Raw genomic sequence first — 25,518 nt, forward strand, 5'->3', positions numbered from 1 at the left:
TTCTGCCTTGGCGCCTGCCCATCTCCTCCTTTCAATGCTATCTAATTGGTCTTTTAAAATCGGATCATGTTTCTCTGCTGGCCAGAGGCTTCTCTTACTAATTGCCCTCGCTCTGTTTCCTGGCTCCTGCCAGGGGCCAAGAACCCTCTCACCCCTCAGAAGGGTTTTCAGGAACAGGACCCGGCTCCCCGTTTGCCAGGGCCCTCGCCAACCAAAGGCCTACCTCTTTGATTTAATTGTAGTGGGGCGATCTGCTCTCGGTGTTGCGAGCTGGTCCCTGCTGCCTGCATTGTCTGCCACCACACCAGTTCCCACCGGTCCTGGCCGCAGCCTGCGGCCTGCATTGCGTGCCTGTGTCTGCTTGCTCCGTCTGAGGGCGCCTGTATCTGCTTGCTCCGTCTGCGGGTGTCTGCGTCTGCTCACTCAGTCTGCGGGCGCCTGTGTCTGCTTGCTCCATCTGAGGGCGCCTGCTGAAAGCATTGTTTTATACATTAGTTTAGATTAACTGATCATGCTGTTTGATGAACTTTCCCTTCTAATTGTCTCGTGTTCAAATTGAATATCAATTTTGATGGTATCCATAACTTTTCTTCTCTTGTGGAAACAACCCATTTCCCAACATGGGAACCTGTTAGTACATGTCTGGTTTCCATTATGAGGTCAATACATCTTTAAAGTATATTGACTGATTAAATTTCATAGATTTTTCTACTATCCAATGTCTCTCCGCAGCTGCTGTTCCTTTCTCATTAGCATTTAGAAAATTCAAAGTTAATAAAGCATTATGCAATCTATTTCTGGGGGTATTTATTATCCCTGTCTGTTTATTTAACTTAATCTTTAGAGTTTGGTTTGATCTTTCTATAACTGACTGCTCTGTAGGATTGTGTGGTATACCTGTAATAGCTTTATATTATAATAAGCAAAAGCTTTTATTTTCTTAGAGACATATGCTGGAGCATTGTCTGTTTTTATTTGTATAGGTATACTTATGATGGCCATAACTTCTAGCAAATGTGTGATTACTGAATCAGCCTTTTCTGAACTCAAAGCAGTTGCCTAGTTGCCCATTGAAAACTTCAGTAGGTATCAGTGGTGTGGTATACATATTTTAGTTTTCCAAATTCTACAAAATGGAACATATCTTTCTGCCAGATCTCATTCCTTTGAGTACCCTTTGGGTTACTTCTTGCAGGTAGTGGTATTCCGTTGTATAAAGAACAATAGGACATTTCCTTGGCTTGTTGCCACATGATGGAAAAGTTTTTTTTTTTTTAACCATTTGCTATTGACATGATTTTTTTTTTAATGAAGTTCTGAGGCCTTCAACACATTTCCAATCAATAATTGATTGATTTCTGCATTACCTTGAGCTGGAGGACCTGGCAGACCCATATGGGATGATATTGTGTTATGTATATGGGATGATGCCTATTCCTGATTATATCTTGTAACCGAATAAATAGTAGTCAATTTTGTATCATCTGGTATAAATTCAGCCATTTCAATATTCAAAACAAATTCTTTCTGCATATTGCAAATTGTTAACTATGTTGAAAAGTTCTTTAAAATCCCTTAATACCATAAGATTAGTATATAATTCTTTTGAACAGAATCATAAGGGCTTAGAACCACTTTACTTAAATTTTCCGATTTGTAACCTGCCTTTCCTGCTTTATTTGCATCAGAATGTAGGGGCCCCAGTTATTTGTGCATCCGGTACAGTGCGAGGAAGGATCCAGTTTTCTTTATAAATTGATTTCTCTTGCTTTTGGGATAGTAGTTGTTCATCTCGCCCAAAAAATTACTACAAGCTCTTTGGCAGGTTCACTTTCTTTCTGTTATTTGTTAATTTCATCATTATTAAATGGTTTTATAATTTCTGCTAATTGATGAAGTCTCAGTTTGCCTTTTAAACGTAACTCAGAGACCTTTTTCACATAAGTTTTTTGAAAAGATCTATTCTAAGATAATATCTTCCCTCTGCATTAAAATTCCTGTAGAGCAGTGTTTGGAGGATAACATGACCAGAATGCAGTTACGATTTGGATCCACATGATCCACATGTGACTTCTGTAGTTTCTCTTCAATCAAAGACAATTTTCTCTCAACTTCAGCTGATAATTCCCTGGGTCCTTGTCACCATCTAAGGTGTTGTTTAAATTAATCAGGTCATCAAGACCTATCCCAATAATACACAGTAGATGGAAAATGTCTCCTAGCAGTCTTTGGAGGTCATAAGAGTCTGCAATTGTTCTCACCTAATTTGCACCTTTGTGCTCTAATTTTTGTAAATTATTTTATAACCTAAATAATTAATAGAATGTCCTCTTTGTATTTTTTCAGGAGCAATTTGTAATCCCCAGACATTTTTCTAAACTATGTACATTTTAACCAGACAGCTAATTGTCTCTGTCTATTGGTAAACCATAGATTCAGGAAGTTGCTTACATACCACTTCTCAATGACTGACTTACAACATATTCGCACAGGGTGGGTTCATTTGACATTCCATTGATATCTTTTAGTGGTCTGAGAATTATTATAAATAGGCACTGTGAAGGCAAATTTTTCTCTGTTCTTTTCTTGTAAAGGTATAGTGACGAAACAGTCTTTTAAATCAAAACTTTAAGAGGCCATCCTCTAGGTAATAGAGAAGGCAAAGAATTCCAGACTGTGGAGAGCACATTCGCTGAGTCAACTTAATACCAGCTCTTAGATCTGTTGCCATTCTCCATTTTCCAAATTTCTTTTTAACAACAGATACAGGAGAATGCCAAGGGCTGGTTGATTCTTCAATATGCTGACTATGTAGTTGCTCCTATACCAGTTATTCTAAAGCCTGCAGTTTCTCTGTTGTAAAAGGCCATTGCACAACCCATACAGGTTTATCTGTCAAACATGTTAAAGATGGGGCTCTTGGTGCCTTTGGAAGATCAGCAGCTGTTGTGCCTTGTTCTTATACAACCTGAACATACAGTAACTGTTCTTTATAAAACATTCTAATATTTTTTCCAGAAACATATATTAATTTATGGTTTGTTTCCAAGATTGGGGGAATGTTAATCTAAGTATTCCATTGCTATAATAAATCACGACCCGAAAAATTCATTGCTGTTAGCCACATATGGTTTTAATATTCATCTCTGTCTTTCTGGCCCTGTACATTTGACCCTTCTCACTCTCTACCTGAGGTAAAGTTCAGATCCCTAAACACTGAACATTTACATCCTGAAGAGGCCAATTTGGATGCCAAGATTCTGATGAAATTATTGTTACATCTGCACCCGTGTCTACAGACCTTCAATGATAACGTCATTTATTCATATTTTTAATTTTGGTCTTTGTTCACTTTTAGAAGTTTGTCAAAATGGTTGCTTTATGGTTTCTCCTGAATTTCTTGTTCTCTCTATGTTGTTCTGTTATTTAGAGCAGTGTGGTTTCTTACAATAGGCATTAGGTTCTTTAATTGCTCCATGAAGGAGTTTCCTCTATGATGGCAGGAAATGGCTGAACCAGAATTGGGATAGGGGCCTGCGAGAGATCCCGCAAGGAGTTTTCTGATGACAAAGGATTACCTTGAATATTCTTTGTTGACCTGCATCGCTAGTTATATGTCTGCCTTTGCTACATTTTCCTCATAATCCAGAAGGGAGGGGTGTTCTCAATGGATTATTCTTTTAAAAAAAAAATAATTAAAAGAAAAACATAAAAAAAAAACATTTTAAAAAAAACATGTTTGCCACAATTATAACACTTGACATTTTGTTTTTTCCTCAAACCTCTGAAAATCACCTTTCCTATCCTTGTATCATCATGGTCTTGAGATTCAATATTAATTGTATCTCAGATCCATTCCTCCAAAGATTTTGACCTTACTTTTAACAGCCTAATTATCTTTTTCCTTAGAGAACTAGTATTTTCAAAAGCCAGAGATTTAATTATTATTTGTCTAGCTTCTGAATTTGGTATGATTCTATTTACTGCTGAAGTCAATCTATACAAAATCAGTAAAGGCTTCCTTTGGGCCCTGTTTAACTTCTGTAAATGACTCAATTTTCTTTCTTATTTCTCCAATTCTCTTCAAAGCATTCAAAGCTGCTGTGTGGCATAAATCCAGGGTGTGGTCATCATATACAGCTTGCCTTTCTATAGTATCATAATCTCCTCCAAGAATTTGATCTTGGGAGATTTCCATACTTTTAGCTTTACTATGTTTTTCAATAATCTTAACCTTTTCTCTGAACCAGGTACTCCATTATAATTGTGGACCAGGCTCTAAAACACCTGTTTCCAATTCTATCCAGTCTTTAGGGATTATTCTATTACAGACTGACCACAAATTCAACACCTGCTTCACAAAAGGTGAATGTATGCTATATGAGACTATTGCTTCCTTGAATCTCCTTAAATCTAACATTGGCACAGGAGTCCACTTAGCTGTAACAGAGCCTCTGTTCCTAAAAGGTTACTGGATATATTAAGGATGGTTGTTTTAAAACCTTAGTCTGTTCCTCTCTGTTCTTACACTGCAGCACTGAAACTGGTACTCCATTAAAGTCCTCTGTCTGTATATGAATATCTCTGTAATCTGTTTTATTGGATTTTTTTAAGGCCTGTATCTTAGCACTCAGATTAACCAACACTTTTAGTAATAAGACAAAAATGATAAAACTGATAATGTTTACAGTTGACATTACATAAATCCCCATCTAAATTAGATATTCTCTCATTTTATTCTTTCATTTTCAAATTGTCTAGCATATTATCATAGAGAGACCCAAATCCCTCCATTGTAATTATTTTTCCCATTTTCTGACACGGAAAAAATACTCTCTTTTAACAAATTCCTCTGTTTAAGAATTCCCAGTTGTCTTATTAAATCTGCCAACGATGTTGATGAATATGTGGGGCTTATTTCTGCTGCATGGAACAGTAAAAACCTGAATGGATTTCAAGGCAGCTACCTAGTTTGGCAGCAGCCTGAGAAGGAGGTTTAGGGAGAGCCCACAGCCCAAGGTGGGGGGAGAGAGGGAGAAAGTGCTGGCTGTCTGAAAAATGATCAGGGGATTGCTTGGAAAAAGCACCTGTGGTGGGGTACTTGGCTGAAGGCAGAATCGACTAGTCTAGGGTGCATGAGTCCTGTGGTGTTTTTAGCCCAGATGCTTCTGGAGTTTGGGTGGCATCTGGAGACTTTCGGAGAGACTACAACAGGAAAATCCCAAGGGGCTTGGGGAAAAAAGAAAAGAAAGCCTAACTTGGTGGGACTGAAGCCATCTGAGGCAGCTCCAATGGGAGCCCCACATGCAGCTCTGGCCTGTGCTGGTGGCTAAAAAGCCACAAGCAAAGGGCTTTTTTTGTGAATTCATACACCAAATGTTGGGTGCCAAAATGTAGCACAAATAATAAAAACCCAGAAACAGATATTGGGGTTCAACCTGAAGATCAAAGAAGCAAAGCAGCCAAGCCGCTAGACAGCTCTTACCTCTGTAAAAGAGAGCGAGTTCCTGTCTCATCCCGCCTTACATTCTTCTCTAGTGCTGGGATTAAAGGCGTGAACCACAATTGCCAGGCCTATATTGCTAACAAGTATGACTGCTTAGATTTGAGGTGTGTGCCACCACTGCCTAGTCTGTATGGCTGACTAATGTGACTGTTTTGCATTTTGATCTTCCGACAAGCTTTATTTATTAAAATACAAACGAAATATCACTACCTATCTTGGCCTACTTTCTTCCTCTGTAACAAGATATATGCTTAGGAGACAAGGGATATTATTGGAACAATTTTTTTCAAACAGGTTTTATTTTTTTGGATAGAATTCTAAGAAATGTTTGGTAGAGTTGTGCAGATCAAGTGACTTAGAAACACCCGAGAAGTTTAGCAAATGTGCACTTTTGTCTGGAAAAGATGTGTGGTTTCTTGGACTTGTGAAAGTTGTAGTTTGTGAGGTCCTGTAACGTGATGATAGGCTGGAAATTATAGTGCCAGATAAGCGTGGGTGTGGGGACAACAGATAGTGCAGCCCAGTGGGTAGCAGACCCCTGAGGCTTATGCGTGCTTGTGTTTTATTATATTGCACTACTTATGTATTTTTTGTGCCACTTAAACAGCTTTGTGCAGTTTTCTGCATTTGCCTATCAGGTTTTGCATGTGACATCTACACATAGAAAAATGGCAGTCACATTATACTTAAATTACCCCAAGATTTATCAGAATGTAAAGGAACAAGTTCATGTTTTTAAATAGATTTTATAGAATCTACTGTATAGTAAGTACACATTTTGAAGATAGGGATGAGCTCATTCACCAGAGAGCATGTCATTGCCTGCCTTTCTTCACAAGATTCACATTACATTTCTCACAAGTTCAATGATCACTGATACTGTCTTTATAGGAAACTACATTCTGAATTATGTGGCATCGCAACCTAAGCTGGCTCCCTTTGTCATTCAAGCTCTTATTCAAGTCATTGCTAAAATCACTAAGCTGGGGTGGTTTGAAGTTCAGAAAGACGAGTTTGTTTTCAGAGACATAATTGCTGATGTGAAGAGATTCCTTCAGGTAAGATGGCCCTAGTTATCACCGTGATACAATGTTGCAACTTGCTTTGGTTGTGTAAAATACTGCTTAGAGCTACTTGGTTCTCTTTGTAGTGACATTCTTGTCATTTATTATTTGTCATTTGGAACCTTTATTATGTATTGTTATGAATCATGCTGTACCAGAAGAATAAAAATAATTATTGTTTCTAAATTTAAATATGATACGTTTGTATATACATATACAAGAACATGTATATTGTCTATATGTGTTATATAAGCATTATATGTACAATATATATCAATATATGTATATATCTGTCCTGAAACTCACTTTGTAGACCAGGCTGGCCTTGAACTCAGAAGTCCACCTGCCTCTGCCTCTTGAGTGCTGGTATTAAAGGCCTGTGACACCACCACTTGGCTTATAATGCTTATAATGATAATTACCTAGTTCTCATAATAGTCCTAGAAAGTGGGTTTCATTGTAGAAATGAAAAAAAAAACTGATTTTGTAATGCATAACTGGTACTCCACAAATCTTTAGACAGCTTTTTTATTTCACATCACATCAACTATAATATTTTTCTGAGGAATGTTTTCAGTAAATCATAGCACATGATGTAAATATAATAGGTAAATCATGTATTTCTTCCCTGATTTACACCAGTTCAGATATTTATAGTTCAAGAAAGAAGAACAAAAACCATCAGAAGACTGTTTACATCCCATTCCACATAGTGATTACAGGTTTTCAGACAATAAAGGAATCAGGAGTTTGTCCTTGGTTCTATTTTGCCTCATTCTTAAAATAATTTAGGTATTTAGTGATACATTTTTCATACTAGCGTCATTTTTAATTGCACAGCAGTTAATGGTTTAGTGGGTAAAAGGGCTTGCTGTGCCAAGTTTGATGATTGGGGTTTGAATCCCCAGAACCCATGTAAAAGCTATAACCCAAGTCCCTGTGATCCCAGGAGTTTAAAATGATAAAAAGAACGAAAAATTTCAGGCTGTCAGTTGGTTAGAGAGCTACATTATGTAATTTTACAACTTTATTGAGCTAATATACACAGAGTAGCCATGATTCAGTGAATAGGAAATTAGGAGGTCCACAAAAAATTAAAATGCATTGTTTGATGCTCCCGGAGTTAATCTTTGGTGGTTCTGAAATAATATGAACTTAATTATACCCAGAATTCAGTGTTGCTGAGTTTCTGTGAAGTTAGAGGGATGAGCAACTGTGAGATGAGGCTGAAGAAATAACATCTGTGCGCACTTTTGTATTACTGCAGTGTGATTTGATGCTACATTATTTCCAACTTTCCTGTATGATTCTGTAATAGAGTAATTTGTTAGTAATGTGCACATGGAATCTGAATTGAAGGAAGTTTTGCAATTAAATTGGAAGCTAATTAGAAACATCGTGGAAACTATACCATATTGATAGTCATATATTTACTTTGCTACATTGGATACTCTAGATGTCTTCATTAAGGTACCTAACGACTCTGTACACGTGCACTGTTCAGTAATATTAAAAGAGCCTAAGTGATCTTTTCTGTTATTAGATCAAGAGATTTGAATTAGTTTCTAAGGTACTTATTAATTATTGAGTGCAGGTATCACAGTAGGCTTCCAGCAAATTTCTAGAACAAAAACCATTCCCCCCCATTCTTAAGATTGTAGAAAAAGTACTAAATTGAATGCTATTTTGAAGCTTAGTTGTTATGAGCTGTAAATGTTGGGAAATATTATATAGAGTGGTATGCATTTCTAAGGTGGTATTCATTTTCTCCTTAACTCCATGTATCGAAATTTGTCCTTAAAACATGAGCTCTTTTTTTTTTGTTTTTTTTTGTTTTGTTTTGTTTTGTTTTCGAGACAGGGTTTCTCCTTAGCTTTTTGGTTCCTGTCCTGGAACTAGCTCTTGTAGACCAGGCTGGGATTAAAGGCGTGCGCCACCACCGCCCGGCACATGAGCTCTTTTGGTTGTAGAAATAATACTTTTTTCTTTTTACATACTTTTAAGGGCTATTAGCTAGGCAAATGTGATGCTTTGGTATTTAATTTTTAAAGGTTAAGAACTAATTGTGTCTCTACTTGGTTATTTTTCCAAAGGGTACTGTGGAACACTGCATAATAGGAGTGATAATCCTTTCTGAATTGACTCAGGAGATGAACCTGGTAAGCTTTTCCATGGAATTGGACATGGAATTTGCTTGGGTAATATTGTTTCTTTGCTACTTTTATTTGTGGCAAAATATGTAGTTGTTTGCAGCATGGCACTCATCGTTTTTTGTGATTTGTTTTATAGCTGGAAAATTAAATGAAAATACTTCACTGAAAATCATACCAAAGGAAAAAACACAAAATAACAATAGTGGGAAATAGGATGTAGTATTTGTTCTATGGGTACTTGGAGATTTGCCTTTCTGTTCTTGGAGATATATTAACCATAAAATGAATTGTATGAAAAAGAAAAACAGGCTTTTATGCGTTTATAAATAAAGGGCAAATAGTTTAGAAGATTGACTTAACTATTCTTAACTATATGGCAGGACTCATCCAGGTACAGACCTTAGCAATTAGTCCTTTCTGACTTGAATTTTCAGAAGCTACAGCTCCCCCAACAGGGCTTTCTAAGCCCAGCAGCTGAGGATATGTCATGTGTGTTCCCCTTTGCTGTCAGCATGATTTTCAACAGGATAGAAACAAGTTGTGTTCTACATAGGATCATTTTATGAAGGGGATTGTAGAGTTTGACTCGAGAAACTAGCATCTTCCTGAGTGGTGATTGTGTGTCGAATGTGAACGTGAACATAAGAGCTGATTGTGTGTATGTAATGTGAACATGCATATGAGAGCTGGTTGTGTGCATGGAATGTGGACGTGCATGTAAGGAGGGTGTGTATGGAATGTGGACGTGCACATAAGGAGGGTGTGTATGGAATGTGGACGTGCACATAAGGAGGGTGTGTATGGAATGTGAATGTGCAGGGAAGGAGAGCTGGCGTCTGTCCATTGCCAATTACTTTTGTAGTCACAGGATTTTACAGTTGAAATAACCAATTTTATTGCTGTTCAGTGATGAATTAAAACAAATTTTATAGAATTTCCACATTTGAAAGTCACCTTCATTTCCATGTCTGTCCATTCTTGCTTCTCTTACAGAGGATGTGAGGATTATCTGCCTTGCCTGTTTTTCTCTTCATTTCAGGAACAGCTATTTTGTTGGCAGGGGTATGATGACAGGGGCCTTGACTAATCATAATTAGACTCTGCATGACTTTAAAAGAACTGGAGCTATTTTAAAATTTAAAAAGTAATTTTTTATGATTTTGTAAGTTTACTTTATGAAAGTAAGAGACTAGTATAGTAACCATAGGCACCTACTTGCTGACCTTAAAGCTGATTGAGTCATTTTCCATTTTACAACAAGTAGCAATATAGGCTACCCTGAAACGGAGGGTTCTGAGGTTTCTTTAGTTTCTAATTCCTTACTTAGTTTCTCAGTAACTTATAGTGTAGAATTTTTTTTTTTTTTTGGTGGATTTTTCAGGCATGGTTGGTTTCTTTGTATATCAACTCTGGATGTCCTGGAACTCACTTTGTAGACCAGGTTGACCTTGAACTCACAGAGATCCATCTGCCAGCCTCTCTGTCCCCAGTGCTGTGATTAAACTCCTGAGCATTCTTCTATTGGTAATGTGGATTCTAATGAAAGTGTATCTTGGAGAGCAACTAAGTATCTTTTAAAATATACAGACAAACTTTCAGTAATGTTTGGAGGGTAGGACAAAGTTCTTTTTTGCCTATTTGGTGAGTTGACAATGTGATGCTTCTCCCCCCCCCCCCATTCCTGCAGCCCCAGGGAATACTTTACATTCCTTTTTACAAAGGCATTCTACATGGTCATGATACCACCAGTGGGTTTGTTTTTAAAAAGTGACACGTTGCTGTTTAGTTCTGCTTCTTTATTCAGCCCCAGCATGACCTTAGAGCAGATACCTGCTTAGAATCATGTTTGCTTCTCACATTGTATTAGTATTCTTCAGTTTGGGAGAATTAATCTTCTCTGCATATTACAGTCTGTTTTAGTTAGGGTTACAATTGCTGTGATGAAATAACATGACCAAAAGCAACTTGGAAGAAAGGGTTTATTTCACTCACATTATAATATTATAACAGTTTATCTTCAAATGCAATGAGGGGCAGGAACCCAAGAAGGGGAGGAACCTGGAGACAGGAGCTGATACAGAGGCCTGGAAGGGGCTGCTTACTGGCTTACTCCTCATGACTTGCTCAGTCAGCTTGCTTTCCTATAGAACCGAGGACCACCAGCACAGGGACAGTACCTCTCACAATGGGCTGGGCCCTCCCTCATCAACCACTAATTAGAAAATGCCGGATAGCCAGATCTTATGGCGTGCTTTCTCAGTTGAGGTTCCCTCATTTCAGGTGACTCTAGTTTGTGTCAAGTTGACATAAAACTATCCAGCACAGCCTGAGACGTGAAGATTACAAGCTAGTTGTTTTATAAAACATCTTTTATTTTTAAGATTGTCCAGTGTTTCTTCATTATTAAATCCATATTGCATTTATTTAACAGGAATATCAGCAATGATGCTGTGGCCTTATTGTCTCTTGCCAGGAAGCATATGGTTTGAGTTATCTAATAACGGATGATGCTCACTTTGATTTCTTAATTAAACATGTTCATTAGGCAACTTCCTTATACCTTGTCTTCTTTATAATTAATAAATATTTTCTGGAGAGATACTTTACACTTCTATAAACACCTTATTCCTCACCAAGTTTAAGTTGTTAATATGGATTTCTAATTTTGATGTTTTTAGCATGAGAGAATTTAAAGTCTGGTTTAGTAGAGGAAGGCTGGGGAGCTGACTGAGCAGGTATAGCATTTGACAAGCAAACACAAAACCCAGTTTGCATCCCCAGAACTCAAGGCAGAACTTCCTGGGTGTGCAGTTGGCCTGTAATCCCAGTGTGTGGGATGCAGAAACAAGAACTCCCCTAAGCTGCTAGCTACCTGGCTAGAAGGACCAAAATGGTATGCTCCAGATTCATCAGGAGCCCCCATTAATACATATATACATGCATACATACATGCATGCACAGCATGCATACATACATACAGAGTTTGATTTAGAGCAGAATGTTGCAAATGCTAATTAATGTAGCATTTAGGGATAATCTGAATTGTACCCTGTAGTTAAGAAAGTATCAGATAATCAATTCTTAGCCCACCTTTTTTTTAAATTTTTTAAACAGTAGCAGAACAAATGGTTTCCTTCTGTCTTTCAATTGCAAAAGAAATAAATAGTAAATCAATAACTTTAGGCCAGAGTGTTAATGAATATTGAACTATCAGAACCCATTTGTTTCCTGTTGATAAATGGAAATATGTAGCATGTGTGTGTGTGTGTGTGTGTGTTTGTGTGCATGCGAGCGTGTGCACGCTATATAGGTTTGCATAGATATATTTATTAGGAGGAGTTCTGGAGATGTGCTAAGCAAGTGTTCCCAGCCCCACTATGTAAAACCAGTTGTGCATTTTAGGTTATGGACTCAAGAGCTAGTAGGCTTAGTAATTTATTCTTAAAAAATTAATTTTATTAGCTAAAATTTCAGAGATGACATGTTGTATACATCATCAAATCTTGAGTATCATTTCTACTTTTATTTTCAGAAATTTAATAGCATAAATCAATGACATATCAAAAAACATTCATATATAATTTTTCTGTAACTGATTCTTTTAGCTGATTTACATATTAGAAACATATTAGAGGTTTCTCCTTTTGTAGGTAGCATTTGAGAGTTAGGAAAATTATTTACATTATATATACTACAGGTCAGAGTTCAGGAGTCCATGATCTCAGTGTCTGTTACTTTTATTATCTGTATTATTTTATTATATTGGCACTGAAAGTACAATGGATACCCTGATAGTTTTTGGGTGGGTTCTAGCACTGTCTCTGTCAGTGAGTAATCTCAAGCAGGTCACCTTGAAATCTTTTGCAAGCTCTGTATTTATGATTCTCTGATTGCTAGTGCCATTATGTTACATAGTTAATGTTTGCCTTATTTTCCTATAGGTTTGGTTAAACTAATTCATCTTGACTGTTTTAGGTTGATTATTCCAGACCTTCAGCAAAACATAGGAAAGTAGCTACCTCATTCCGTGATACTTCACTAAAAGACATCCTAGTGTTAGCATGTTCACTCCTGAAGCAGGTAAGTCAGTAGGAGAACTATGGGAATCTTAATTTCAAATTAAATGCTTAGAATGAATTTCAAGTGGATTGTTTACCTTTGATTTTACCTTTAAAAGACTTGTTGTGATCAATCTTAAAAGTAGTAAATCTGTATATATTTTTTACTCCCAGGCTTGGAAGATGAAATCTATAGAGAATTCAGTGTTTGTGTTATAAGCAATAGTACTTTTTAACCTTCCAACTATAGATTGTTTTATGTTTTATTTTATTTTAGTTTAGTTTTGTTTATGTTTTTTTGTTTTTCAAGACAGGGTTTCTCTGTGTAGCTTTGAAGCTTGTTCTGGAACTAGCTCTTGTAGACCAGGCTCTTTTCGAACTTACAAAGATCCGCCTGCCTCTGCCTTTCAAGTGCTGGGATTAAAGGCGTGCTCACCACCAGTTTGCATCCAGCCCTACTGTGGATTTTTAATTGGACAGGCTCATTGAGGTTTACATTTTTAATCTGCCTGCCCATGTTTTGATGGGGATACAGTTTCTATTTTTTTCATAATTTTCCCAGAATTATTCTAATAGTTTCTTTGGGAAATAAGAACTTCCTACTTGTTTCTTAGTGCACGGTGGAGCATGCATGACTTTGGTATGCATGATATTAGGCTGTGTTGTATAACGAAGGCTTCCTTCACACTACTCAGACTTGTTCCTTTGGTGCTGTAAAGCATTTTCCAGAACACCTCACTAAGCTCTGTTTACTGTCTGTTCAGTTCTCTTTTATAGGCTGAGTGTTTTTTATAAATATTGGGGACCAGAAGTGTTCCAGATTTTGGAGTGTTTTGAATCTTATATTTATATAAGATATTTATATAGACTTTATCAGTTGAAAAATTTCAAAATCTGAAATATGAAATTTACCAAAATTCAAACTTTGAGTGCTCAAGAAGTTTTAGATTTGCAGGTTGTTTTAGATTTTAATTTTTGGATTAGAATTGTTAACTGGTGTGTTAGCATTCACAATCACTGTAGTAGGTCTGATTTAATAGCTATTATTTTAAAGATATTCTTGTAGTGTAGAAAAATATCAATAACAAAAGTAGATAAAATAGCAAAATTGATGGTCTTGGACTTATCAACTGATTTAGTAACCACTCACAGTTAGTTCTTTCATGTATGCTCCTGTCTCCCTATCTGATTTCTCTTTGTATTATTCTCTGAGAAGTCTAGGCTTCTCTACAAATACTTCATAATGTCCAGGATCTACTTTTCAGACTGTATGGGAATGGACCTTATCTAAAGACGCCAGGATTGCACTCCAGAAGCTGGTGTTCTGTACCCAACTAGGACATATCTTAGGCCTAGCAGCCACATGGCCTTTGTTAGTTGCATGCATCTCTTTTATACAAGAAGTTATCCCAGATTTTCTTGAAGAAAATTAAGTCTCAGCACTGTTCAAGCTAGTGAATTCTATGCCTTCTTCATACAGTTGTGCTATATAAAGTATTTGTTCTAAAACCTCACATATTTTTCCTATAAGACAGGGTATTACTATGTAACCCTGGCTCGCCTGAAGTCACCATGTAGACGAGGCTTACTTTGAACTTACAGAGTCCTGTTTGCCTCTGCCTACCACGTACTGGGATTAAAAGTGTGTACCACTACACCTGGCTTAGGTTACCTCTTAGAACTTTAGAAGGCGATCTGCAATATGTAGTTAAGTATATTTTTTTTTCTCATTTTAGAAGATGAAATTTGAAAGTTGTCTACTATTGTAGAAATTTGTGGACAGATTTTTCCTTTTTTCTTTTTTACTAGTTTATATTTCAGACTGAAGAAGTATTTAAATTTATGAAGTTGAAATTTATTTGCTCATAATGTTTTGTTTCTTAATTTGAAGGTGTTGGCCAAACCTTTAAATCTTCAGGATCAAGATCAACAGAATCTGGTGATGCAAGTCTTAAAACTGGTTCTCAACTGCCTGAGTTTTGACTTCATTGGAAGTTCAGCAGACGAATCCGCAGATGATCTTTGCACAGTGCAGATTCCGACAACTTGGAGAACAAGTAAGAAAAGAGATGTTTAACATGAGAGTTGGTCAACATGCCTGGTACAGAATTAAGCAACTCGGCTGACCTGCTCATAAGTAGTTAGCTCTGCTCTTTTTTTAAGTGGCCTAATAGCTACATAGGAGAATTGTAGTTCAGAAAAGCCACTGACACTCAATATCAAATGCTTTGTCTAGTTCATAACTGCTATATTTTAATTTAAACAGAAGAAAATAGACTTGTTGGGAAAGGTTAAGATTTTTGTTTGGAAGCTTCCACATATGTAGTGAGAAAGTCTAACAGTTATCCAGTGGTAGTTTTCAGAATTAAAGGTGAACAGATCAGAGTAAGGGACCCAGGAGAGCAGAGTTGTGATTTACTTCCTGACGGGTACACCAAGAAGAAAACAAGGTCTCCTCATGGAGCAGACTGTGTCACTAGGGAGCCTTAGGTGGGGAGGCTGGAGAGCCTTTGTCAAGGAGGCTTTATTCTCAGTTGGGTCTTTCCCACCCGTGCGGCAGGGAGATTGGCCAGCTTTGCCTCTGTGGTTGAATCTCTCCCTCCCATAGCTATTTTTCTTGAAATGTTAAACTAGAAAAGCTTCAGATTTGGGGATATCAAACATGATAGAGAATCAACATGTAAAAATTTTTTTAAATGACTTCCAATTTAGGAATCAAAGATTAATAAACAAGGTTAAATAAACATTCTGCATCTTGGTTGTGGTGATGAATTCATAAACCAACATGTGCAATAGAAATGCACAGACTAAAAATAAGTACACACCTGAGTACACATAAAACTGGACTCAGTACGATTGGGAGATTGTGTTGGGCTCCCTGACTGTGGAGCTGAAGTGTTTGTTTTTATAAGAGATCACCAGTAGGGGAAAGTGGGCAAAATGTGGCATAGGTCTGTATACTGTATGTGACTCAATAATTTATTAGCTTAGAAAGTTTTAATTTTTTAAAAGAGTTGGAGAACTAATATATAAGGTGAAGAATAGAAATAAACTTTAAAAGGGTGTGATTAATATCTCTTATTAAAAAATACAAAAAATATATAAAGAGCTAAAAAAAAAAGAACATTCCTGTGACAAGAATGAACATTTGCCATATAATTTAACAATTTAATAAACAACTTAGAAGAGAAAGTTAATTAAGCTTACAAAGTAGAATAAAAAAAGCAAGATGTTTTGATAGGAGAGAAAATGTCTGTAAGAAAATAAGGTGAAGCCAGGAGGTTAAGATTTGACTATTGGAAGTTCTAGAAAGGGAGACAGAAGGAAAGAACAGAAGGAAATTCGAAAACCCAGTAAGGTTCTCAGCATTAAAGGACAAGTTTATGCATTGAAAGTTGTACCAGGAATCCAGAATGATGAGTGGAAAGATGTGCACTAAGCTTCGTGTTCATGATGTCCCAGAACAAAGGCTTGCTGTGTATGAGAAAGGAAAGATAAGTCACTACTGGGTAGTGGTACTGCTACACACCTTTAATTGTAACACTCAGGAGGCAAAGACACGCAGATCTCTGAGGCCAATCTGGTTTATAAAGCAAATTCCAGGACAGTCAGGACTGCACAGAGAAACCCTGTCTTGAAAGTCAAGAATAAATGGATGGAAAAAAAAAAAGCCCAGCTGCAGCAAGTGGCCATATTGTATGTAGAAGTCTTGACATTCTTACTTGTGTGGTGTTTTAGTGAAAGTAATGGTGTTGGAAAAACCATCTTTTTTCCAGTTATCCTGGAACCAGAAACACTGGATCTTTTCTTCAATTTGTATCACTCGCTCCCACCACTACTGTCTCAGTTAGTAAGTACAAGTCATCCATTACTCCTTAAAGATAAAATACCCTGATAGATTGTTGTTACTGTTCTGTACTGCTGGGGAATTGAACCTAGGGCCTCACATCTTCAGGGTTGGAGTGTAACTGCGCTGCATGTCTAGATTCTGGTTTGTTTTTTGGACAGGGTTATGCTGTACAGCCCATGATGCCTTCAAACTTGTCTTTCATCTTCAGCCTCCTTAGTTCCAACATCAGCCTAGAACCTGTGATTCTTTTTCTAATCTGAAGTGTAAGGGTAATGTATATTTACGCTTATATCCTGAATTACTTCAGAAATTCTTCTGCATTAATTGAGTTATGTTTCTCAAGTAGCTCTTTTATTTCTGAGTGTATTTTGTTACATTACCCATCAGAATTTGTTAATAGTTCATTCTGCTTTTTGATTAAACTCAGAGCCAGTAACTTACCTTGCTTCTCCCACAGCCAGGACAGCCTGCCAACCTGTACCTAGATCTCACTCCCTCATCAAGGCAGACCTCGCTCAAGTTCTTCCTTCTTCTAACTTTCTGACTGTTCTTCAACCTGACTGGCTATATGTCTTAGGTGTGGCAGGGAGTCTCCATCAAAAATCTCTCAGAAGCAAAGCTTATACACTCACTTGATTTTGTTCTCCTCACTCTTGTACAATCAATTTTATGTTGAAATTTTCTTTGCTACATAGAACTTTGAGACTATGAGCAACATCTTTATTGAGTGTTAAAGATCTAGCAATGTTGGGAAAAAAATGTAAGTTTAATAAAACTGTCCAAGGTGCTAGTAATTGGAGGTTTGTGTCTCTGGAAAAATGTTCAAGATTTAAATTGTATTTGTTTAAATGTCACAAAAGAAAGAGTATCGCCAAGTGCTCTACTGTTGAGCTTCATCTCTAACCCAACAAGTCTCTTTTTGCATCTCTAATGTAAGGTTTAATCTGAGTTTCATAGAGTGCTTATATACAGCTGGGCTTGATCCTTTTGTCTTTCATCAGGAGAATTGCTTTTAGTTGTTAAACAAGCATGAAGTCATATGATTATGTTTTAGTATAAAACAAAAAAGTACCTCTGATTGAAAGATGTGGGAGAAAACATCTGCTTTGTGATAAGTAGCATGATGCCTGGTTATGTGTGCTTATCTTACTTCATCCTCATGATGACCTTGCAAGATGAATGACACTGGTCTTGCTAGGTTGACCTGAAAAACAGAAAACAGACCCAGAGTGGCTAATTGACTGTAACATGTGGTCCTGCTTGTTGGGGTTTCTGTCCTGCCCAGTTCCCACAGCCAATTAGCCCCAAAGAAAATCACAGAGAGAAGCTACATTAGATATTAACTGATTGGCCCATTAGCTCAGGCTTCATATTAGCTCTTATAACTTATATTAACCCATTATTCATATCTATGTTAGCCACATGGCTCAGTACCTTTTTCAGCTGGACAGGTCACATCCTGCTTCTTCTGTGGTCTAGACAGGACTGCAGGAAGAGTTTCCTTCTTCCCAAAATACTCCTGTTCTCATTGCCCCGCCTCTACTTCCTGTCTGGTTGTCCTGCCTATACTTCCTGCCTGGCTATTGGCCAATCAGCGTTTATTTAAAACATAATTGACAGAATACAGAATTGTCCTGCACCAATTGACTTTCACCAAGGCAGCAGAACAGACACAGATTAAAGCTCAGGGCTTTTTATCACCCAAACTATGTACTGGTGTTTGCTTTTAATACACTGATGGTTTCCAGTCCCATGTATCAGAGTTGCCTAAGGAGGGTAGTTTTTGTTTTTTAATAAGAGGCAGTAGGAAACTAGAACACGGCCCAAACAGAAAGATTCCATGTGTTTGCTTTTTCTCTCCATTATCACAGACAATTTGTATGAAATCTCCTATTAGAAATATTTTAATATTGGAAACTAATGGTGTTTTTTAAAGTGGGCAAGTAAATATGTGAACCCAGATAAAGCTTGCAGAGACCAGCTTGTCCTTTGGGTTAATGTGAAGACAGACTGCAGTAGCTGCTGTTGGAGTTAGGAACCTAAGCGATGAAGTAGTCTGGGAACTTAGGACGATAATTAGGTCACAGAGACCTGCTTAAGAACGTTCAGAAAATTACTAAATGTTTCAGCACCATTTTCCAGCCCTGTAAGATACATGAATGGTGTGGGATATATTTCATAACCAAATTAGTTATGTGCCTGATTCAGTCAAGGATTTTTTTCTCCTTTGCAGGATCCATAATATATAATTTATAATAATCTGTAACTTAGAACACGGGGTCCATTGGTTCACAGACAGAATGGGTATCTTAAATGGTTGGGAACCTTCTGAATGTATCCAAATCTAGTGCCTGTTTTGGCAGATTTGGCATATAAAAAATACAAGAGAGGAGATAAATAATCAGAATGAGGAATCCAGGTATCCAGCAAGACAAAGAGGTGGGATAGGATGTAAATAAAATAAGAACACTGGTGTATCGACATCCTCCCCGCCCCCATAAGAACGACATAATGAAGCCCTCCTTTTTTCCTTTTTAAAATTTTAGTGTGAGCTGCATGGTGGTAGCGCATGCATTTAAGCACAATACTCGGGGAGGCAGAGATAGGTAGATCTCTGTGAGTTCGAGGCCAGCCTGGTCTACAGAGCGAGTTCCAGGGCAGGCTCTAAAAGCTACAGAGATCCTGTCTTGAAAAAAATGAAATTCTTTTGTGTGCATGTGGAGTGCATGCTTATGTGTACGTGTCTGTGTGTGCGTGCACGTGTATGTGTGTGTGTGTCTGTACAGAGATGGACCAGCATGTGGAAGCCAGAAGAACTTGTTGTCTTTCTCTGTAGCTGTTAATCTTGGTCCCTTGGGACAGGATCCTGAACCTGAAGCTCCCCTCTTTTGGCTAGAATGGCTGGCCAGCAAGCTGCTGGGGTCTGTCTGTCTCCCCGAAACACTGATGTTGCAGGCATGTGTGGCTATGTCCAGCTTCATATTCAGGTGTTTGTGAAAGTGTCATCATCCACAGAACCATCTCCCCAGCCCACGAGTTCCCTTCCTTTGTAAGATTGAAATCAAAAACTAAACCAAAAATGTCAGGGTTTTGAAAGTCAGAGAAGAATGTAGTATCCAAGCAGAGGAGACTGAGAGTTTAAAAATAACCCAAGGAATGCCTACAGGTGCTGTTTTAGTATGGGGCAGAGGCTTGTGGGAGGTGTTAAAATTGAAATGAAAAAAGAGGATTTTTGTTGTTTTCTCTTTTAGGCACTTTCATGCTTAGTTCAGTTTGCTTCTACAAGAAGATCCTTATTTAGCAGTCCTGAACGTGCCAAATACCTTGGTAACTTAATTAGAGGAGTAAAAAGGATACTTGAAAACCCGCAGGTATTTATGAAGTAATTTAATTCATGCTTAGCATATAGAAGTTGTATTTCTGCTCATTGATACATAATAAAGTTTTTAATTTATTGTGTTTCTGGAAAAAAATAATATTGTACTCATCTTCCTGAGGTCTCATTTGCCGTAGTTAGTTTTTAGAAAATATTGCAATATTTTTGATGGTGACTTGGTGCTCTTTCTCTCTGGCTTAAGTGACTGAATAAAAGCCAAGCATTGTTATCACTGTACTTACTTTCTCTGTTGTCACTAGTAAGCGTGTAAACTGCTGAAGTGATTGAGGCTTATGTCTGCTTTTTGAAGTAGGAGACAAAATTAATTGTTAGTATTGAAGTAAGTTGCCTTCAAGTATGAAATAATGTCTTTTGCCCTTTTGTGGACTCCTCAGTTTGTAGCTTTAGAAGTAGACCCTTCATTAGCTCCAGAGCTTTGGTGTCAGTGCACACTTGCAGAGGTGCTCATGAGAGGTTTTGGAGTGCCTAACAAGTAATTGTATCACTTTTAATTTTTTTTTTTCTGGCTAATAGCATTCAGTAGAGGCATAAACGATAGCTTAAAGAACTTTATCTATGCTTCTTGTTACTGGCAATTTCGGGAGCATCTATGTATAGAAGTAAAGTATTATCATTCTACAGAGGCATTTGGGTTTGTTTTCCCAGCTCTTGAAGATTGTGTTTGTTTGTTTTTGATTTTTCAAGACAGGTTTTCTCTATGTAGCCTCGGGTGTCCTGGAACTTGCTTTGTAGACCAGGCTGGCCTTGAACTCACAGAGATCTGCCTGCCTCTGCCCCCTGAGTGCTAGGATCAAAGGTGTGTGCCACCATGCCCCTGTGAAATTTTTTTTGTTAATTTTAATTTTTTACAATATTTTTATTTACTCTAACAATTTTGTCTGTGTATATAACATATTTTGCTCATGTGCAAACCAAATACCCCTTGCTCACATCTTCTTTACCCAGTACTTCCTGGGTGGAATCTATAACATATGCATTTGTTTTTATCTTTTCCATTTTAGTTCAGGTCTGATAGGTGGGCTTTTACTTTAAAATCATATGTTATCTGTGTAACTTACTGTTATGAGCTTTATTATGGGAGATACTTGGCTAGTGTCAGCTATTTCTCTTAAGCTGCTAATATTTCACTGAAAAGTCAATCTGGCATTTTAGTATGCAATGGTATATTTAATACACAAGTGTGTATTAAAAGACCTTGTTGTAAGATGTATTTTTGGAATTTGTCCTAGACGATAGATACTATTTTTCTTTCCCAGAATCCCCATTAGTATAGATTCCTTAAGTAATATTATTGTACCAGTTCTATGCCAGCTGCACTGAGAAGTGTTCAAGTATAGCGGTAACATCTGTAATGTATTCAGACCAGTCATAGTTGCCTGGAAAGGCCTTTTTTTGGTTTGTTCCTTTACCTTTTCTTCTAAAGGTCCCCTGCATGCTGTAGAGAGGTTCTGTTAAACTTTGTTACTTTAATGCAGTTATTTGTTTGAATTCCTTTGTTAGAGGCAGGAAGTTAACTTGGAGCCATAGAACCTATAGATACTCAGTAAGTGTTGAATTTTAAGAATTTTCTGTGTTTGGTGCACTTGTAGGACACACGCACACACACACACACACACCACACCACATTGCATATGTTTTTTGTGTAGTAAGTTCCCAGATATTTTAATTTAATCATCTTGCAGAGATGCTGCTTCTAAAAGCTCTACTTTAGGGGCTGGAGAGATGGCTCAGAGGTTAAGAGCACTGGCTGCTCTTCTAAAGGTCCTGAGTTCAATTCCCAGCAACCACATGGTGGCTCACAACCATCTGTAATGAGATATGGCACTGTATCCTGGAAAGTGTATATATGATAAATAAATAAATTTAATAAAATAAAATAATTTCCTTTTTAAAAAATAAAGGCTCTACTTTAGATTTCTTACTGTTAATTGACAACGACACTAAACTTAGCAGGTCTCATTTGTTTTCTAATATTGTTATCTACCCAACTGCCACAAAGTAAGTACCCATGAAAACCAGGGGACTTAATAAAAATACTTGGAGATTTTTTTTTTATCAGTTTTCTTGAAGAGCCTTTCTTTTGCATCTTAATTTAGGGTTTGTCTGATCCTGGTAATTATCATGAATTTTGTCGATTTTTGGCTCGTTTAAAGACAAACTATCAGCTGGGAGAATTAGTTTTGGTGAAGGAGTATGCTGAAGTTATTGGATTGATTGCTAATTTTACTATTACTAGCCTACAGGTAAGTACAAATGTATAATTGAGATTAAACTGTAATTTTAAAAACCATTTTATTGGTATAGGTTTGGTGGAGGGAGTTTCTTTTTAAATATTTGAGTGCTTGATAATTATTCTTTACAAAGTTTTTAGGTAAAATAAGTCATTGCAACACAAAATATAAAAGTTGGCATTCTGTTTAATATCTAGTCATTGAATCTATAGTCAGATCTATGTAAAGAAATAAAAGGTTAGATTGCATTATGGGAGAATTGCAGATTGTTTTATGTGAAAAGTCCTTTGTAAGTTAATGGGAAGCTCTGTTTCCACTTGGTTTCAGTGCTTGTAAAATATTAGTGGGATTGGATCCTAAGGAAATGTGTTATTATTTTAGCAGTCATTATCGTAAGTGGCATAATGAAAGATGTTAGTTTTTGAATACTTCTTGATTTGTGAAATTTGTGTGGTCCTTAGTTATATAATCAGAATAAAAGTTAATTTTATCAGGGCCAGAGATGTGACTCAGCTGGCAGAATGCTTGCCTAACATTCACAGAACCCCAGGTTCTATGCCTGCTGTCATGTAAACTGGGTATGGTTGTGTGTATATGTAGTAGCAGCACTCAGGATGTGGAGAATCACAAGTTAAAGGTCCTTCTCAGATACATTATGCATTCAGGGCTAGCCTAGGCTATACAAGGACCTTGTTCAAAACAGAAAAACACAAACTTACAACAACAAAAACCCAGTCAATTTTATCTGCAGTAATTTTACTCTATGATTTTTCGACTAGAAAGCTATAATGTCATTTTGAATAACATTTGCTGTGTTTCTTTGTAGCATTGGGAGTTTGCCCCCAACAGTGTTCATTACTTACTAACTCTGTGGCAGAGAATGGTAGCATCGGTTCCTTTTGTGAAATCAGCTGAACCCCACTTGTTAGACACTTATGCACCTGAAATCACCAAGGCTTTTATCACTTCCCGATTGGAATCTGTTGCCATTGTTGTGAGGTATTAAAATATTAAATGTCTTATGTTTATCTATCTTGGAATTATTAAAGATTGCAGTAAAATGTTAAGGTTCGCCGTTGTTGGTGTACAGTTTCTTGAGTGCTGACAACATGTACAGTTGTATAACCACCATCGTACACATGATAGTAAACATAGTACCATCACCCTCGAGATAGTTTTGGTCCCTTTTTAATTAGCACACAGCTCTGGCAATAACTAATCTGTTTTCCTATTATTTTTGCTATTTCTAGACTATTGTGCAGGTATATAGCCATCAGTATTTGCTTTTGAAATCTGGTGTTTTTCATTTGGCACATGCGTTTGGAATCCCTCCGTGTTGTATCAGAGGTTCCTTCTTTTTCATTCTGGGTAGAAGCCCATCTGTGAATGTGTCAGGGCGCCCATTGGCTTGTTCATGGATACTTGGGTTGTTCACTTCTTTAGCAATGGGGAAAACTGCTGGCTTCATTCCTGTGTACAGTTTCATATGAGCATAAGTTTCCATTTCGTTGTGTAAAAACAAGAGGGTTTCCTGGTAGCATGGTAAAAAGCTACCAAACCATTTTCCAAAGTGGCTATAACATCTGTACATACACTTACCTACATTATATGAAAATTTGAATTGCTCTGCACTTGATGTTTTTGTTGTTGTTGTTGTTGTTGTTTTTAGTTTTATAGTGAGTCTAGTAGTTATGTAGTGGGTACCTCATTGTGGTTTTAATTTTAATTTTTTTTAAAGATTTATTTATTTATTTTGTTTACAGTGTTCTGTCTGCATGGGTGCCTGCAGGCCAGAAAAGGGCACCAGATTTCTTTACAGATGGTTGTGAGCAACCATGTGGTTGCTGGGAATTGAACTCAGGACCTCTGGAAGAACAATCAGTGTTCTTACCCTCTGAGCCATCTCTCCAGCCCCTTTAATTTGTATTTTGTCTTTATTTTTTGTCTGTCAGATCTGTTGCCATGGGACTGGATAGACAGCTGTGTAACTAAGCACTGGCTTCTTTCTCAGAGGACTCAGGTTCAATTCCCAGCACCCATCTAGTGGTTCACAGCCATCTGTGTCTTAACTCCAACCCTGAGAATCCAAAGCTCTTTTCTGGCTTCCATGTGTACCAGGCACATACATAGTTCACAGACATACACACAGGCGAAGCACCCATACATATAAATGAAAATGATTTAAAAAAAAATTTAGCTAGTTCCCTTTAAATCTGGGTTATTTCCTTGGATTGAGAGGTTAGAAGTTTGTATAATCTGTTCACATTTCGTTTGTTAAAATTGTAGACACTGTTTTCTCTCTCACTGCCTGTTATTTACCTTTCTACCTTCTGAGTCTAGGAGAGTGTACGCTTTACATTCCATAAGCCCTGCTTATTTTGTTTTCTGTATCTTGTTTGGTGCCCTGTCTAAGGGATTTTTTGCTTCATTCCAAGTCAGAGCTTTCCTTTACATTTTTATAGTGTTAAGATTTTGTATGCCTTTAATCCCAGCACTCAGGAGCCAAAGGCAGGTGGATCTCTGAGTTTGAGACCCAGCCTGGTCTACAGAGAGTTCCAGGACATCCAGGAATATATAGAGAAACACCAAACCAAATGAAATGTACACTTAACGTGTGTAATCCATTTGCAGTTAATTTTTGTTCTGAGTGTGAAAACGTCTACTCCGAGCACTTGGAATACTGAGGGGCATAGTCACAAGCTCTGTGTAATGCGTGGAAGGCCAGCTTGGGTTACAAAGGAAGTGTGTCTCAGAAACAAAAAAATGAACAAACAAAAAGCCAGGCTTTCTATCTTATGTTATATGTGTATTTTGTCTGTATATATGTACATTATGTTAACAATGCGTAGAGTCCAGGTTCTTCTTGTCTCCATCATGTTTACTTTGGATGTGGATAAGGACTGTCCTTTCTAATTGAATTTCATTCATACTGTTGTTAAAAATTAATCCACCACATGTATGGTTCCATTTTGAGACTCTTCTTACTAATCCACGTATCTTTCCACCAGTGCCTTGTCTTAGTTACTGTAGGTAAAACTTTGAAACCAGGCATTGTGTGTTTTTTGGCTTCTTTTTTTTTTTTTTTTTTTTTTTTTTTTTTTTTTGTTTTTCGAGACAGGGTTTCTTCTATACCTCATTTCTTTTTCTTTTTTTCCTCCAGTTTATTGATGGTTGAGTGCTCTGCCTGAATGTACACCTTTATGCCAGAAGAGGGCACCAGATACCCCTAGAGATGGTTGTGAGCCATCATGTGGTTGCT

General features: G+C 37.2%; 1 protein-coding gene across 1 annotated transcript in view; it reads left to right on the forward strand.

Annotated features, from left to right (window-relative positions):
* LOC126499498 (ran-binding protein 17) overlaps positions 1 to 25,518 on the forward strand; it is a 116,420-nt gene that overhangs the window by 32,043 nt on the left and 58,859 nt on the right. Inside the window, exons 4-11 of the mRNA XM_050138731.1 lie at positions 6,398 to 6,564; positions 8,664 to 8,729; positions 12,699 to 12,803; positions 14,673 to 14,838; positions 16,558 to 16,631; positions 19,883 to 20,002; positions 22,125 to 22,271; positions 23,086 to 23,258. Coding sequence (XP_049994688.1) covers positions 6,398 to 6,564; positions 8,664 to 8,729; positions 12,699 to 12,803; positions 14,673 to 14,838; positions 16,558 to 16,631; positions 19,883 to 20,002; positions 22,125 to 22,271; positions 23,086 to 23,258 — 1,018 coding nt within the window. The remainder of the gene's footprint in view (positions 1 to 6,397; positions 6,565 to 8,663; positions 8,730 to 12,698; positions 12,804 to 14,672; positions 14,839 to 16,557; positions 16,632 to 19,882; positions 20,003 to 22,124; positions 22,272 to 23,085; positions 23,259 to 25,518) is intronic.

The sequence above is a fragment of the Alexandromys fortis genome, unplaced genomic scaffold (genome assembly GCF_014885135.2).
Source record: "Alexandromys fortis isolate MF-2015 unplaced genomic scaffold, M_Fortis_MF-2015_v1.1 scaffold_11, whole genome shotgun sequence".
NCBI classification, from domain to species: Eukaryota; Metazoa; Chordata; class Mammalia; order Rodentia; family Cricetidae; genus Alexandromys; species Alexandromys fortis.